This window comes from Vicia villosa, linkage group LG4, assembly GCF_029867415.1.
Source record: "Vicia villosa cultivar HV-30 ecotype Madison, WI linkage group LG4, Vvil1.0, whole genome shotgun sequence".
Classification (NCBI taxonomy): Eukaryota; Viridiplantae; Streptophyta; class Magnoliopsida; order Fabales; family Fabaceae; genus Vicia; species Vicia villosa.
In genome coordinates, this window is record NC_081183.1 from 126,488,908 (window position 1) to 126,503,403 (window position 14,496).

At 35.6% G+C, this 14,496-nt stretch overlaps 1 protein-coding gene across 1 annotated transcript; it reads right to left on the reverse strand.

Moving 5' to 3' along the window:
• Positions 1-11,398: 11,398 nt before the first annotated feature.
• On the reverse strand, positions 11,399-14,186 carry LOC131599637 (pentatricopeptide repeat-containing protein GUN1, chloroplastic-like). The gene is made up of 3 exons (XM_058871926.1): positions 12,232-14,186; positions 11,742-12,143; positions 11,399-11,657 (listed from the first exon to the last, which is right to left on the reverse strand). Exons 1-3 carry the CDS (start codon positions 14,184-14,186, stop codon positions 11,399-11,401), a joined length of 2,616 nt encoding a protein of 871 aa, XP_058727909.1.
• Positions 14,187-14,496: the final 310 nt, after the last annotated feature.

A 14,496-nucleotide genomic window follows, 5' to 3' on the forward strand; every position in this document is an offset into this window, starting at 1 on the left:
CCATGTGGCCTACATGAAATCTATCCTCAAAGACCCTTCCGTCTTTGACAAACCAAATGAAACAATAAAGCCGGTCACCTGAAGCGAGATCCTAGGCTCCTAAATTGGGTCATCTCAAGAATCATTCGACCAAGAGCAGGAGGGTACTCAAGAATTGAACGGAATGAAGTTGTGCTCATGTATCTGCTGCAAAACAGAACGCGTATACATTGGCCTTACTTTCTAGCTGCTAAGTTTCATGAGGTCCAACAGAAAACTACCGCCCTGTGTTATGGATCAATAATTCAAACAATTGTCAACCATTTCGGCATGAGGCTTGATCACTTGCACTACATCAGCATGCAACAATCTCAAGAATTCTCACAAACAACCTTGACCCTTATGGGATACCATTGGAATCCAGTTAGGAAAACCTACTATCTCATTCGAAAGGGAACCGGGAAGGTTATTTACAATTATGATGATCCCACGGAGTTTGGAAACATTGCAGGAAATGAAGAAGAAGGACTTGATCAAGACAATGCAAATGATGATGATCACCCTATGGAAGATGTTCCACAAGATACGGATGAAAATTGGAGATATGTTCCTCCTCAACAAGAGGAAATCCCATGGGGATACACAGCTCCGCCTCCGACAGATTAAACCAACATCATTTCCATGTTAGAAAATATGCAACTCCTACAACAACAGCACTTCGACACACAGCAGCTCCAATTCTAACAGATGCAACAGCTCCAACAAGATCGCTATGACGAACAACAACGACAATATCACTCGTTGTACAACTTGGTTCAAGACCACAAAAGCGATTTTGAGACGTTTGCATCCAACTCGACCCTAAGACAGAATCAGTTTGAAGAAACTACTCTGCATCGTCATGCCAACATAAGCCAAAGCTTCAACACTCTCAACCTATCTGTGCTGGATCTGTTGGAACAAGTTGAAGAAGATCGCCCTCATACATTTCAAAGAGGAAGAGGAAGAAGGGGCAGGCGTTAGAATGCATTCTCATTACATCATCTCATTGCATTTCATTTCTCTATTATTATGATCATTTGCTACATGTCTAAGTACTTAGATTTTTTTGAATATTATGTCTGTTGAATTGTACTTTCATAACTGCTTGGTTCTTATGTTATAACTATCTACCCTTTATCTATTATACTATGAATGCTAGCGTTTTATCTATGTTTCTCTCGTTACTCTCCTCTTCTATTTCGTTGTATCTCTTTTGACGTTGTCAAAGGGGGAGATAGATGCTGAGTGTACGGGGGAGCTCAGCTGAGTGTACGGGGGAGCTTTTACCACTTATTGCCAAAGCTTCTACTACCGGTTTGCCATCATAAAAAAGGGGGAGTATGTGAATACAAGATCACACTCACAAAGATGTTTTTGATTCATGGCAAACTCCACAAGCATACAAGCAACAAGGCACAAGCAAAAGAACTCAAAGAAAAGCAAGCATTGGTCACTCATGACAGAGCAGGTCGACCTACTATGCATATAGGTCGACTCAATACAAGTAAAACAAGAGGAACTCAGAAAAACAGCAGTCAGGTCGACCTACTCCCAACCCAGGTCGACCTAAAGTAGAGAAATTTACATATCATTCTGCCAGGTCGACCTACACAACAACTAGGTCGACCTAAACTGAGGAAAGGTCCCCAAAACGTATCTGAAGTGGATTCTGGTCGACCTACTTCTTTAACAGGTCGACCTAACTGGGAACAAATGTTATTCAAAGAATATGCAGCTCTGTTAGGTTGACCTAAGCACTACAAGAGGTCGACCTATCTGATCAAAAATGCAAAAATTTCTGGTTTTCTTTGCTCCAACTGATAAGCTCTCATATATATTGTCCAAGGTTCATTATTGTAGCTCTTAACACCAACAACTGAAAGATACACGAATGCTTCTCATCTTCGTTCTTCATCATCTCCAACACAATTACACATAATCATTCTTGCGTTGAGGGTTAGTGGTCGAGTTCGATAACGTCCATGGAACGGAATTGAAGATTCCTAGTGGGTGAAGATTTGTGGGGTTTTTGGTGAATAAAATCTGAGGGTTTTGTCCTCCAAGATAGGTGAATTTTGGGGGTTTTTATCAAGAGGCTTCATCAAGGATCCAGCTGAGTGTGAAGCTTGAAGAACAAGTGTTCGAGCAATTCAAGACACTGCAGAAAGGGATCAAAGTGAAGCTCTTGGAAGACCTTAATCTGGCTCAAGATTAAGGGGGAAGAAGATTCAAAGGATCGACAAATTTGGTTTATTGTTCATCGCTTTGTTATCTTCTTTGTATAAACTGCTTTCAACATTAATGGAAGATTTCCCAATTTCAGTTTGGAATTGGGGGCAGACGTAGTCGTAGCGAGGACGATCGACGAACTGCCTAAACAAATATCGTGTTCTTGTCGCTTTTATCTTTTCATTTACGTTCTGTTCACATTTGGTTATAATTGCAAATTGATCAACGATTCGAGTGTTAAAATTGTGAATTAAGAACTTGTATAAACATCAGAATTCATCACACATCGAATCATCATCAATTTGATCATTATCACCAAGTGTTTGTGTTTTTGCTTCTTTCATTATTACTGCATTGCAAATCAAAGTTTATCAAATCAGAAGCTAATCGATTTTCTATAGTGAAACATATTGATTCGATAACATATCATTTCATCGTTAATCTCAATTATCTTGTGGTTTTGTCACATATACTATCCTTGCAATAACGGTCCGGAATAGACGCAAGTCGATTCAGAACCGCTTTCGCCTTAGTTCGAAATAATTCCGAAAAACTCTGTGAGATCTATTTACCCCCCTCTAGATCCTTAGGCCAGCGTCTAACATTATGCTTATCTCAAGAGACATATCTTTGAAAGATTCTCGAAAAGTTTGGTATGTCGAATTCGAAGCCAATTGTGACTTTGACAAACTCTCAATTCAAGCTGAGTATTGATCAGTGTCCCAATACTAATGTCGAAAGAGCCTATATTAATAGCATCACATATGCTAATATAGTTGGTTCTTTGATGTATGCTATGGTCTGTACTAGACCCGACATAGCATATGCAGTAAGTCTTGTAAGCAGGTACATGGCAAATCCTGGAAAGGATCACTGGCAAGCATTTAAGTGGATTTTAAGGTACATAAATGGGTCTCTTAACAGTGTCCTAATTTATGGTGGAGCTTTGGGTGAAGATAGTAAAGCAGTAATCGAAGGATATGTCGACTCGGATTATGCAAGTTGTACGGATTCCAGAAAATCTATTTCTGAATATATTATCAGTATGTTTGGCACTGCAATCAGTTAGAAAGCAACACTTCAGAAGGTTGTTTCTCTATCAACCACTGAAGCCAAGTATATTACCTTAATTGAATATGTGAAATAAGCATTGTGGCTTGAAGGTTTTGCAAAGGAGCTAAAACTTCAACGTCGAGGTATCACTATTAAATGTGATAGTCAAAGTGCAATACACTTGTCGAAGAACTCAGCATATCATGAGCAAACTAAGCACATCGATGTGAGGTTGCATTTCGTCAGAGGAGTAATCGAGCGTGGAGAAGTCTAAGTGCTGAAGGTTTCGACAGATCACAATGCTGCTGATATGATCACCAAGTCATTGCCGAGTTGCAAGTTTTTCCACTATAGTTCGACAGGATTAAACATAAAGTCGAAGGTTGTTCACATACTGGTGTCGAAAATGTTAGGGTTGTTAGGATGTTAAATTATGTTTTAGTGTTTAAACCCTAATTTGTTAAGTTAGTTTGTTTATTAAATTAGCTTGTATAATGACCCTTGTATAATGACCCTTGTGGAAAAAGCTCATTAGTTTATCTCTCCTGTCATATGCTTTGAACAACCACTATCAAGATACCACAAATTTGTAGTGGTCTTCAAGCAAGCCTACAAAACAAATTAAGTTTTGTTTGGAACCCAATGTGTCTTGGGTCCTTCATAATTAGCTCATTTCTTAAACCACGCATAATGCCCACTTGACAAACTAAAGTTTCTTACATAAAGATGAATGAGTCTTGACATGAAAAAGTACATAAGATTATAGGTCATGCCTTGAAGATAAGTCTATTTGATCAAGTGTTGATTACAATTTTTGATCAAGTGTTGATCACAATTTTGACATTGAAGAACAAAACCATAATTTGAGAAGTATGCTTGATCTTTGGTAAACTTCAACCATAAGCCAAGTCCTTTTGATCCTTTGAACATCCTTGATCATGAAACATGATATACTTGAGTGTTGACCACTCTTTTTCCTCTTTGGTTGCCAAACCTACCTTGCACAAATGAGAAAAGAAAAGCAAGAAACAAACATGTTTTTGTATTTTAAATAAGATTAGTGAAAGTTAGATGATAAGCACATGCAAAAAAAAATGCAATAAGAAACACAAAAGGTACTTGGTGATCTCCCACAAAAGGTTAGCCCTAGGATCAAAGAGGATTGGGGGACCAATGCTTGTGATCTTGATCAAAATACAAATGAATGATAAGTGATATCTTAGAGGTAAAATTTGGGGTATGATAGAGCCTAAATCAACGATGAAATAAACACGACTTGAATACATATAAGAAATTATATAGTGATGTTGGAAATGAAATAATACCTCGAACTAGCATACTCAAAGAGCTTATTAGTAGAAGAAAAAACCACAAGAGCTACATCTGCATCACAAAGAATTGAAAGCTCCTGAGCTTTCTTGAAAAGCCCTTTCCTCCTCTTTGAGAAAGTCACTTGCCTTGAACTAATGTTGTCGATTTTCTTTACCTGTATCTTCTTTCTAGTCATATTATTATTCCTCTCGCCTCTCTCTATAAACATCAGCCAAAATAAACCATTACACATCTATACAAAACTTGAAAAATAGTAGTGCATAGATCCATTTTTGTCTCATGGTTATGTTCCTGTCTTTGTTTCTTGTTTTCGTACGATACCATTTTTGTATTACATTTTTCTTACTACTTTTCATAAATACAAGTCTAGTATTCATTATTTTATCATATTATACTTGGATGGAAGGGAGAGTTAGGACACGGAAATACAAAGAAAATTAACATTATAAGTCATTATCAACTATCTACAAGATATAGAGGTATTACCTTATGGCATCATTGATTGCAGCCTCTCAAACTTCGGCTTCGTTTCGGTCCACGCAGTTCCCTTTTCCACAACCAGAATCCAAACGAGTTCGTATTGACTCTCTATCCTCGTCGAATCTTTACGCGACTCTTGATACATTTGTTCAAAAATCACTAGCTCTTGGTCAGATATATGGTGCAGGTCTGTTATGTAAAGCAAAACAATTTTCTTCCTCAATACCTCAATGCTAACTTGAAAACAGATAAAATACCTTGATTTGAACAGAAAAATGATTATGAATTATAGATTAGTTGATTCAAATGCATATATACCATGTGTTAAATGAAGAAATAACATAATCTATGCTAACCCTTTGTTTGGTAGAACCATCAAACAGTGGCAATGGATCACCCTTGCAGTGAATCAAAGCTTTGAGAACCTTAATGTTATCTTGGTGTGATGTCTCAAAAAGGCACTGAAGTGTTTCAAATACTTCTTTCTGTTTGTTGTCATCTGCATTATAATAGTGTTCCAAATAGGGGTGTGTAAAAATATGGTTAATTGAACCATATTCTTAATCTGAATTGTATTGAACCACAAAAAACTTGAACTATATAAATGTTTAATGAACTGAACCATATATTATAAACAATTCAGTTAACCAAATTTAAGTTAAAAACCAGTTTAAACTGTTTAAGTAATTGTTTTTAAGAACATAAAAAAAATATTTTTTTAATTAAAAAATCTGATTTTTTTAAAAAAATTAAATTTAAAAATAATGCTACTATATTTCAATTTCTTTGATAAATGTGATACCAAAAATATATAAATAATTAATTTATATTACATTTAAAATTGTACGATATCAATTATCTAATTTAATTAACGATAATTAGACTCAACAATAAAAAAATACATTAAATATTCATATATAAAATCTAGTATCACCATCCAAGAGATGTTAAGAAGGAAACATTTATCAACACATAAACTACTACACATAAACTACTGCACATACCTTACATGTTGGTTGCAAAATCGTAAAAAATCACTTCACGAACTGGAACAAATGCAAAACGTAATTGATACTAAGCTTGTATGTTCAGTTATAACTAACAAACAAATTTCACGTGGTACATAAAATAAATAAAAAATTAATTGCAGTAGTAATTAATTAATTCTACATATAATTTATATACTACAGTTAAAGAACACCATATTCCACTGGATATCAATTCTATAATGATTCTAAAAATCAATTTTGTTACTTGTAAATATAACACAATAATAAATCATTTATAAAATAAATCTTAAATCAGGAAAAAAAAAAGTTTTTTACTACAAATTGATTTTAAACTAGTTTATAATTAGAAATAAACCGGTTTATAAATATAAACTGGTTCTGAACTAATTTAAAACTGAATTGAAACTGTTTTACCAATTAATTGGTTTTTTTATTAAAATGGTTTTTAAAAACTGAACTGAACCACGAACACCCTTAGTTCCAAAGCATGTATATTAAAGAAATTTTATCTAAATAAAAGAAAAACAGTGCTTCTTCATCATCTTCGTCATTAATACGCGTGCAGAGTTTCTAAAACAAGTAGTTATATCGACTTCATTACCTAAATATTGACGGCAAATTGTTAGCAGCTTTTGAAGGTGACCATACAAGCTTTCTAGCTTATGAGTCAAACTTGAAAGCTCCCATGTCTCAATTGTTGATGTCATGTAACTAAAATCAACACGAGATAGTTAGAGTTATATAATAAGCACTCGTGTGATACGCACTTACTTAAGGTTTTTATCTAAACAAACCTGTGATCAGTAAATTAGCAACACATAAAAAAGAGAAATTAAAACATTAACCAGATCTACAGTGCAGTCACTCACCTTGGTAAAATATAAAGCTCAAAAAACTCAAACATCATCTTGTGGGAGCCTTTGTGTTTGAGTGGTTACTTATAATTGAAATTAACTGAAAACGTAAGCAAAAGATGGCGCCTTATCAAACATAAATAGAGGTGATCTATAAAGTCAAATGTCAAAGACTTTACCCAAAAGGCTTGTCCAATAACTAGCTAAGTTGTCCAGCTACAAATGAAATTGCTTCAAATTAAGTTATGACATCTTCCTGAAATTGTGCCTGTAATTTGAAAGAAACAAGTTAGTTTTATAAATAGAGATATTATAACATAATTTGATGTTTACTTTGTGAGTGCCCTGACCAATTAATTAAGTGACCAATTAGCACAAAGTAAGGTTATCCCAACTGTTGAGAGAACTCTGTTTGTCTTCTTCGCATCTTGCTTTATGTTCTTTCTAACCTCTGCACCATCGGTGAGGTTCTTGCTGGTATCGCTTTTGTTACTTTTTGCGCCATCACTGCACCGCACCTTTCTTAGTTCTTGTTTCTGTTTTCATCAAACTCTTCTTACATCTTCGTCCTCTTGAGAAGTCTCTTTGTCACCATTCACCGTTTGCATCATCACTGCCAGCCCCCAGTTTTACGCCACCTGTAGATTTTAACTAAGATACCATATACATTCACCTTTAGATTTGTGATAGAAAACCAAGATTTTTTTTTTCTAATCAATGGAACCTGTATATTAATAATAATCTGCTACCAAATCAGCAGCAGAAAACCAACCAGCAGAATACATCAAAAACTGTTACTGCCCATATTACAAATCAACTACCCAGCAGAATTACACAAACAGTCCTACAAATACATTAAAGGACATTGATTCCACTCATAGAAATTACATGTTACCTTACTTTTGTTTCCTATCGCAAGCCACCACAAAGAATACATCTTGACATTATGTACTATCTCCTCAATGTCACATACACCATTGTTAAACAATAGATCGTTGCGATGTCTCCAAATGCTCCAACACACCGTTGTCCACACCACCCCCACCCTCCTCGGCGACCCTAAAGCCAGTAAAGTACCTACCATTTGCAGCAGGTCCTCACGACATTCAGCTAGAGGATGAATGTCCAAGTCAAGCCATATATAAATCTTCTCCCAAACTGCCACAGCCACTTGACACGATAGAAACAGGTGATTAATGTTCTCTTGGCATTGACAGCCAAAGGCACAGTAACTTTCCGCATTTCCTGTAATGATTCCCCTTTTTACCAATTGTGCTCTAGTTGGCAAGCATTCCTTTATTAGCCTCCACCCAAATATTCGCACCTTCGAAGGCAGCCATGAGTTCCACACCACATCCAGCGCCTCTTGAGTTCTAGGTTCCACAAGACCGTCAACCGGATTCAGAGCCATCAAATTGTAATACTCTTTAACATTATAAGTTCCTGCACCATTCAAGGACCAAATAAAACTATCTGACACAACAGGTTTTGGTTCTACACCTAGAAGGATTTGTTTCAGATCCTGAAGCTCCTCACACGCAGCCTGACTGAGGGTTGATTCATCTTCCACCAAATTCCAATGCCATCTCATCTGCTCCCACCACCCCATTTCCATCACACTAAAACCTTTACTCACACTTTCATGAAACAGGATTGGAAACGCGTCTTGCAGAGCATGTTGTCCAATCCACCTACATAACCAGAACGGGATCCTGTTACCCTTTCCCAATCTAAACGCCATCTGTTGCTTAAAGCCCGTTGCAGCTGTATTTCCCCCTAGAATCATTAAATCTCTCCACCATATCGATGCAAGGATGCCTATCATTCGTTCTTTTGAAGAACAAGCAGTGATGAATAAGACCATACCTCTCCTTTAAAATACCTTGCCATATTGCCTCATCTTCATTAAGAATTCTCCATAGCCATTTAGTTTGTAGAGCCATATTGAATTTAACCACATCTTTGATTCCAAGACCCCCATCCTCCTTCTTCCTGCATATCGTATCCCATCCTATCCACGCGACACCCTTCTTCTCCACCGAGTTATGCCAAAGAAAATTCCGTTGTAGCCTCACAATATCGTCTGCTACAAGCCTTGGCATTCTGAACATTGACATTTGGTAAACAGGCAAGTTAGTAAGCACAGAATTTATCAATGCCACACGACCGCCAATTGATAGGAGACTTCCAATCCAAGGGGATAGCTTGGCTCTGACGTTATCAATGATTGGATTCCAAAAACCTATGCTTCTTGGGTTGCCTCCTACAGTAGTACCAAGGAATTTGAAAGGAATGTTTCCCCACTTGCAACATAGAAATTGATTTGCAGCCATAAGGAAATGATGGTCAGTAGCTACGCCATAAATGGAGCTTTTCCACGTATTCACCCGCAGCCCTGAAACTAACTCAAAACCACGCAAGATTGTCTTAATAGCCCATAAATTTCTCCACGATGCCTCACCTACCAAAATCGTATCGTCAGCAAACTGCAAAATATTGTATGAGCACTCCGCATTAACCTTGAAATCATTGAACATTACTGACTCAGAGGCTCTTCTAACCAGTCCTGCAAGTCCTTCAGCAACAATAGTAAAGAGAAACGGTGATAAAGGGTCACCTTGTCTCAACCCCCTTTGAATTTTAAATTCCCCAGTCGGACTTCCATTGACTAATACAAACATGTTGCTGTTAAAAACCGTCGCCTCCATCCAAAAAATCCATTTACGGCCAAATACCATACTCACTAACCTATTCACAAACTTTCTCTTAAGCCAAATTCAGATTCTCTACCCGGTGATGTTGTCTCTATGGTTGTAATGACAAGGGTATGTAGTCCTGTTAAATTCAATGAAAACATAGACACAAAATAATTAATGACATGAACAACCAATATAAGTAAACAATGAATCATCCTTTATTTATAGTAAATAGAGATAGCAATGCTAAAATAAACAATGAAAATATGACATAATATAAGTAAAAATATTGAATCATCCTTTTAGATTAAAAACGAATATATATATATATATATATATATATATATATATATATATATATATATATATATATATATGTATATATATATACACGTATATATGTATACATATATATATATATATATATATATATATATATATATATATATATATATATATATATATATATATATATATATATATATATATATAAATATATATATACATATATATATATGTATATATATAAATATATATATACATATATATATATATACGTGTACATATATATATATATACGTGTACATATATATATTTATATATATATATATGTATACATATATATATATATATATATATATATATATATATATATATATATATATATATATATATATATATATATACGTGTACATATATATATATATATATGTATACATATATATATATATATACATATATACGTGTACATATATATATATATATATATATATATATATATATATATATATATATATATATATATATATATATATATATATATACACATATGTATACATATATACGTGTATATATATATATATATATATATATATATATATATATATATATATATATATATATATATATATATATATATATATATATATATATATATATATAATTATGGATCATACTATCATAAAATATTTATGTTTGTTCAATTTATCACTGCTTAGTAAATGTATTTGAAGTTGTACATTAGAATATAACACAATTTAAAGTTGTAATAAACAAAAATGCTTAGTTCAGATTTGAGAGTTGTAATAAACAAAAGGTCGATTTGGTAGAAGGAAAGGATAAGGAATTCGAGTAAAAATGATTTGCTAGATGTGTTAGATTGAGCATTAGAAAAAGAGAAATCATTCTATTTTGGGAAGATCAGTAGTTAGATGGGAAAACATTATGACATGAATTTTTTGCACTATGCAGTAGCTATAGTTAATATATTCATGCTGATTAGAAATACATAATTGGAGGCAGTTCTAATGGTTGACACTGGTCTTAATCTAAAATTTTATCTAAGAGGAGCAAAGCATGTTTTTCTAGTACTATTGCATAAAATTGAAGAGTAAGGGAGTACAAGGCGGAAGAAATTATTGTGAGACATACTTTATTAAACTGAAACATATTGGAGGAATCAACCCCAAATTACAAAACAAATCCCATGTACACTGAAAAACCAGCCACAATGGCCATCCCATAACAATTCCTTTCTAACTCAATAACAGGATAATCCCCGAAATATGATTAGCGCCTTTATTTATTAATTTATTACCATAGAATCTTAAACTAATAAACAACCACCAGTTGCACCATGATTTTTTGCCAAAGACCTCTCATTTGTGGTAAAGGTTTTCAGCCGAATCATAACGGACACTGGTGCAACATAGCTTCTATCAATCTAATTGCAAGGAGCTGGATAACCATGTTGTGGACCGGCAGGTTGAGAATGATTAAGGACATCGGACAGAACGAGCATATTGATAACGCCGGGTTGTCTCAGCCAAGTAGCCACGAGATCTCCAGAAGATGTAAGTCTTCCCATGTTACGCTCAGCAAATCTAAAAGGTGATCCCATTTCGTTAAGAAGTGCTTCAATAGCTCTTTTCAAAATTCCATCACCCATCACTTTGCTGTGCTTTCCCCAACCAGTTAATATGCTGCAAAATATATTAGAATTATGATTAACATTTTAATCTAATCATATTAAAACAATAAAAATCTTTGGTGAAAAAGATACATACTTCACAGTCTTTGGCAGTTCAGAGCCTTGGAATAAATTCCTATGCATATTGAGCAACCAATCATGAACCATAGCACAGCCAGCACCACAAGACATCAGATGCAGATCCAAGCAAGAAATTGACCATTCGCCTTTCCACACATTTCGGTTTTTCCCTTCGATTACTACCATTTGAGCTCCGCGTCTCTGACCAAAGTGCCATAACATATCTGTGAGGGCGTTATAAAACGCGGACGCAGTTGAAGAATCCATACGCATGAGTTCATTGAATAGAGTCTGAGCACTAAACCATACTTGTTCCCTATAACCCATCAACAGTCCATGGGTTACACCATACACCTGGCTATCAAACTGGCGCAGTGTGTCTAACAGCTTTGCCGCATCAATATATGAATTGCAGCGACTGCATCAAAATCGATCACATTATGTAGTTTGAGACTGGTTATATATAACTCAAGATAACAGAAAGAAAAATTTTCGAAGTATTTTACCTGCATGCATTCAAAATGGCTGAAAATGTGACAACATTTGGTTTAATGTGCAGCTCATGCATTTTTTGGACGAGCCAAAATATGCAGTGTAGGTCTTGTCTTCCCCTCCTAAGCTTCTTTATATGTCCAGCTTTTTCAGAAGCAAGTTGCTCGAACATCTTCAAGATCCGATCCTCCCCCGGCTTAGTCTGAAAAGCACCATCAATAAGTGGAACAGATGATTGTTCATTTGGATACTCAATGGCTTGAGAAGATCCATGAACTCCATATTCCGAAGTTGGCAACTGTTGACAGGCATCAATTATGGTGTTGAAAGTAAGCACGTTCGGTTTGATTCCTTTATCAATCATTGCAATAAGCAACATAATGGACCACTCCACTAAACCGTTTTTGCATAGCGCGTCTACGATTGCAGTATAAAAGACAACATCAGCCTCCAATCTTGTCATCTTGAACTCTATATAAACATTCATCGCTTCCTGAAACATTTCAGCTTTCGTATACACGTCGATCAGTGTAGAGTATGATAATGTATTTGGAAATATATTCCGAGACTTCATCTCTTCAAATAGTCTTTTCACTTCAGCATACATGCCATGTCGTCCGTACCCGGCCAACAAAGCATTGTATGTAACAATATCCGTTTTAATTCCACATCCATCCATCTCTCTGCATATATTGACAGCTTCATCAAACCGGTCAAGCTTCGTGTAGATTCCAACCACCGTGTTATATGACACTCTATCAATATAAATAGATCGAAGCTTCATTTCTTCGTACAGACGAAGGGCATCTTCCAAGAGGTTAGCCTTGGCATATCCATCCATAAGTGTGCTATACGTCACAACAGTTGGCCAAACGCACTTGCAAGACATCTCTTCGAATACCCTTCTAGCCAAATCAATTTGGCCGCCTTTACACAGCGTGTCCAAATTCGTGTTATAAGTAAACACATCGCGAACAATACCCCTACCATCCATTTCTCTCAATAAATTTTGCGCCATTTCCCACATGCCCTTCGAGGCGCAAACAGAAAGAAGTGAATTATAAGTAAGACGATCCGGCCTTATGCCAGTAGCTAGCATTTCATCATAATATTTAACAACCACATCAAAACTCACCTCCCCTTTCGCCCCCGCATCTATTATTGAATTGTACGTAACCAAATTAGGCACTATGCCCAAGCCACGCATAGACATGAACAATTCTACAGCATCACGGAAGCGCCCGTTTCGGCCATACGCCCTAATCATAGCCGAAAACGTATACACGGTAATTCCATAACCTTCAATCCTAGATTTTCCAAACACTTCTATAGCACGAACAATCCTCCCTAACCTACCTAGAGTACTAATCATAGCATTAGTTAACTTACCTTTCGCAACCCTCCCATTTGGCTTACACATAATAAATTCATAACACTTCTCAGCTAACAATAAGTGACCAGTAATACCAAAATCTTTAAGCATATAAATATAATCCTCAACTTCCCATAGCCTATGTTCGTTCGAAATCAAAACATTATCAATATTAGCAGCAATGTTACCAGCATTGTAGAGACAAGTAAGAACCTCGTTGGCAGCTTCGCTGTGAGGCAGTGTATTAACTGCTGCCCTTGGCATTCCATACTGTTTCTTGGCAGCAAACTTGGTGGATTTCCTGCCAGAAAACTCCGGAGCTAGCTTTGATCTCCTTCCACCCAATAAAGATCCCGGCGCAAGCGAATATACACCTCTGCCACTACCATTTGAAGCTATATCAGCTCCAGCAGCAGCAGCAGGAGCTAAACATGCAGACCTTGAGTTGGAATAGTTCCAAGAGGAAGAAGACCAATCATTTCTATGGCGTCTACGACTATTTTGGTGAGTGTGATTATGCTTATGATGATGATTTTCAGATGGTCTAGGTGCAGGGACTGGGGAGTAGTTTGGTGGTGGGGTTGGAGTAGAAGCCATTGTAGAGAAAAGAGAGGTTTTGGGTTGAGTTGGTGTGAAGTGAGGTGTTGAGAATGAATGAGAATATATAGAGAAAAAAATTTGAGAACATGCATTGAATCTTTCTGCTAGTTTCCTTTCATGGCTTTTATTTGTTTTTCACTTCTGGCTTGTGAAAAAATTGTGAAACTTTCTATTATAGTCAATCAGAATATAATTAGTTTATGTTATTTTAGAGTGATTAAAAACATTATTTAAAATATTTAGGATATACTATATTTTTATAAAGATCAATTATTATAAAAAAAAAAGTCAAATTATGGAAAAAAAA

What these genes read in the sequence shown, in the direction of transcription:
- LOC131599637 (XM_058871926.1), bottom strand. Translation starts at nt 14,186, where the DNA reads ATGGCTTCTACTCCAACCCCACCACCAAACTACTCCCCAGTCCCTGCA. An exon ending in GCCATTTTGAATGCATGCAG is followed by an intron (nt 12,144 to 12,231) that starts GTAAAATACTTC and finishes ATTTTGATGCAG; the next exon opens with TCGCTGCAATTCATATATTG. An exon ending in GAACTGCCAAAGACTGTGAA is followed by an intron (nt 11,658 to 11,741) that starts GTATGTATCTTT and finishes TATATTTTGCAG; the next exon opens with CATATTAACTGGTTGGGGAA.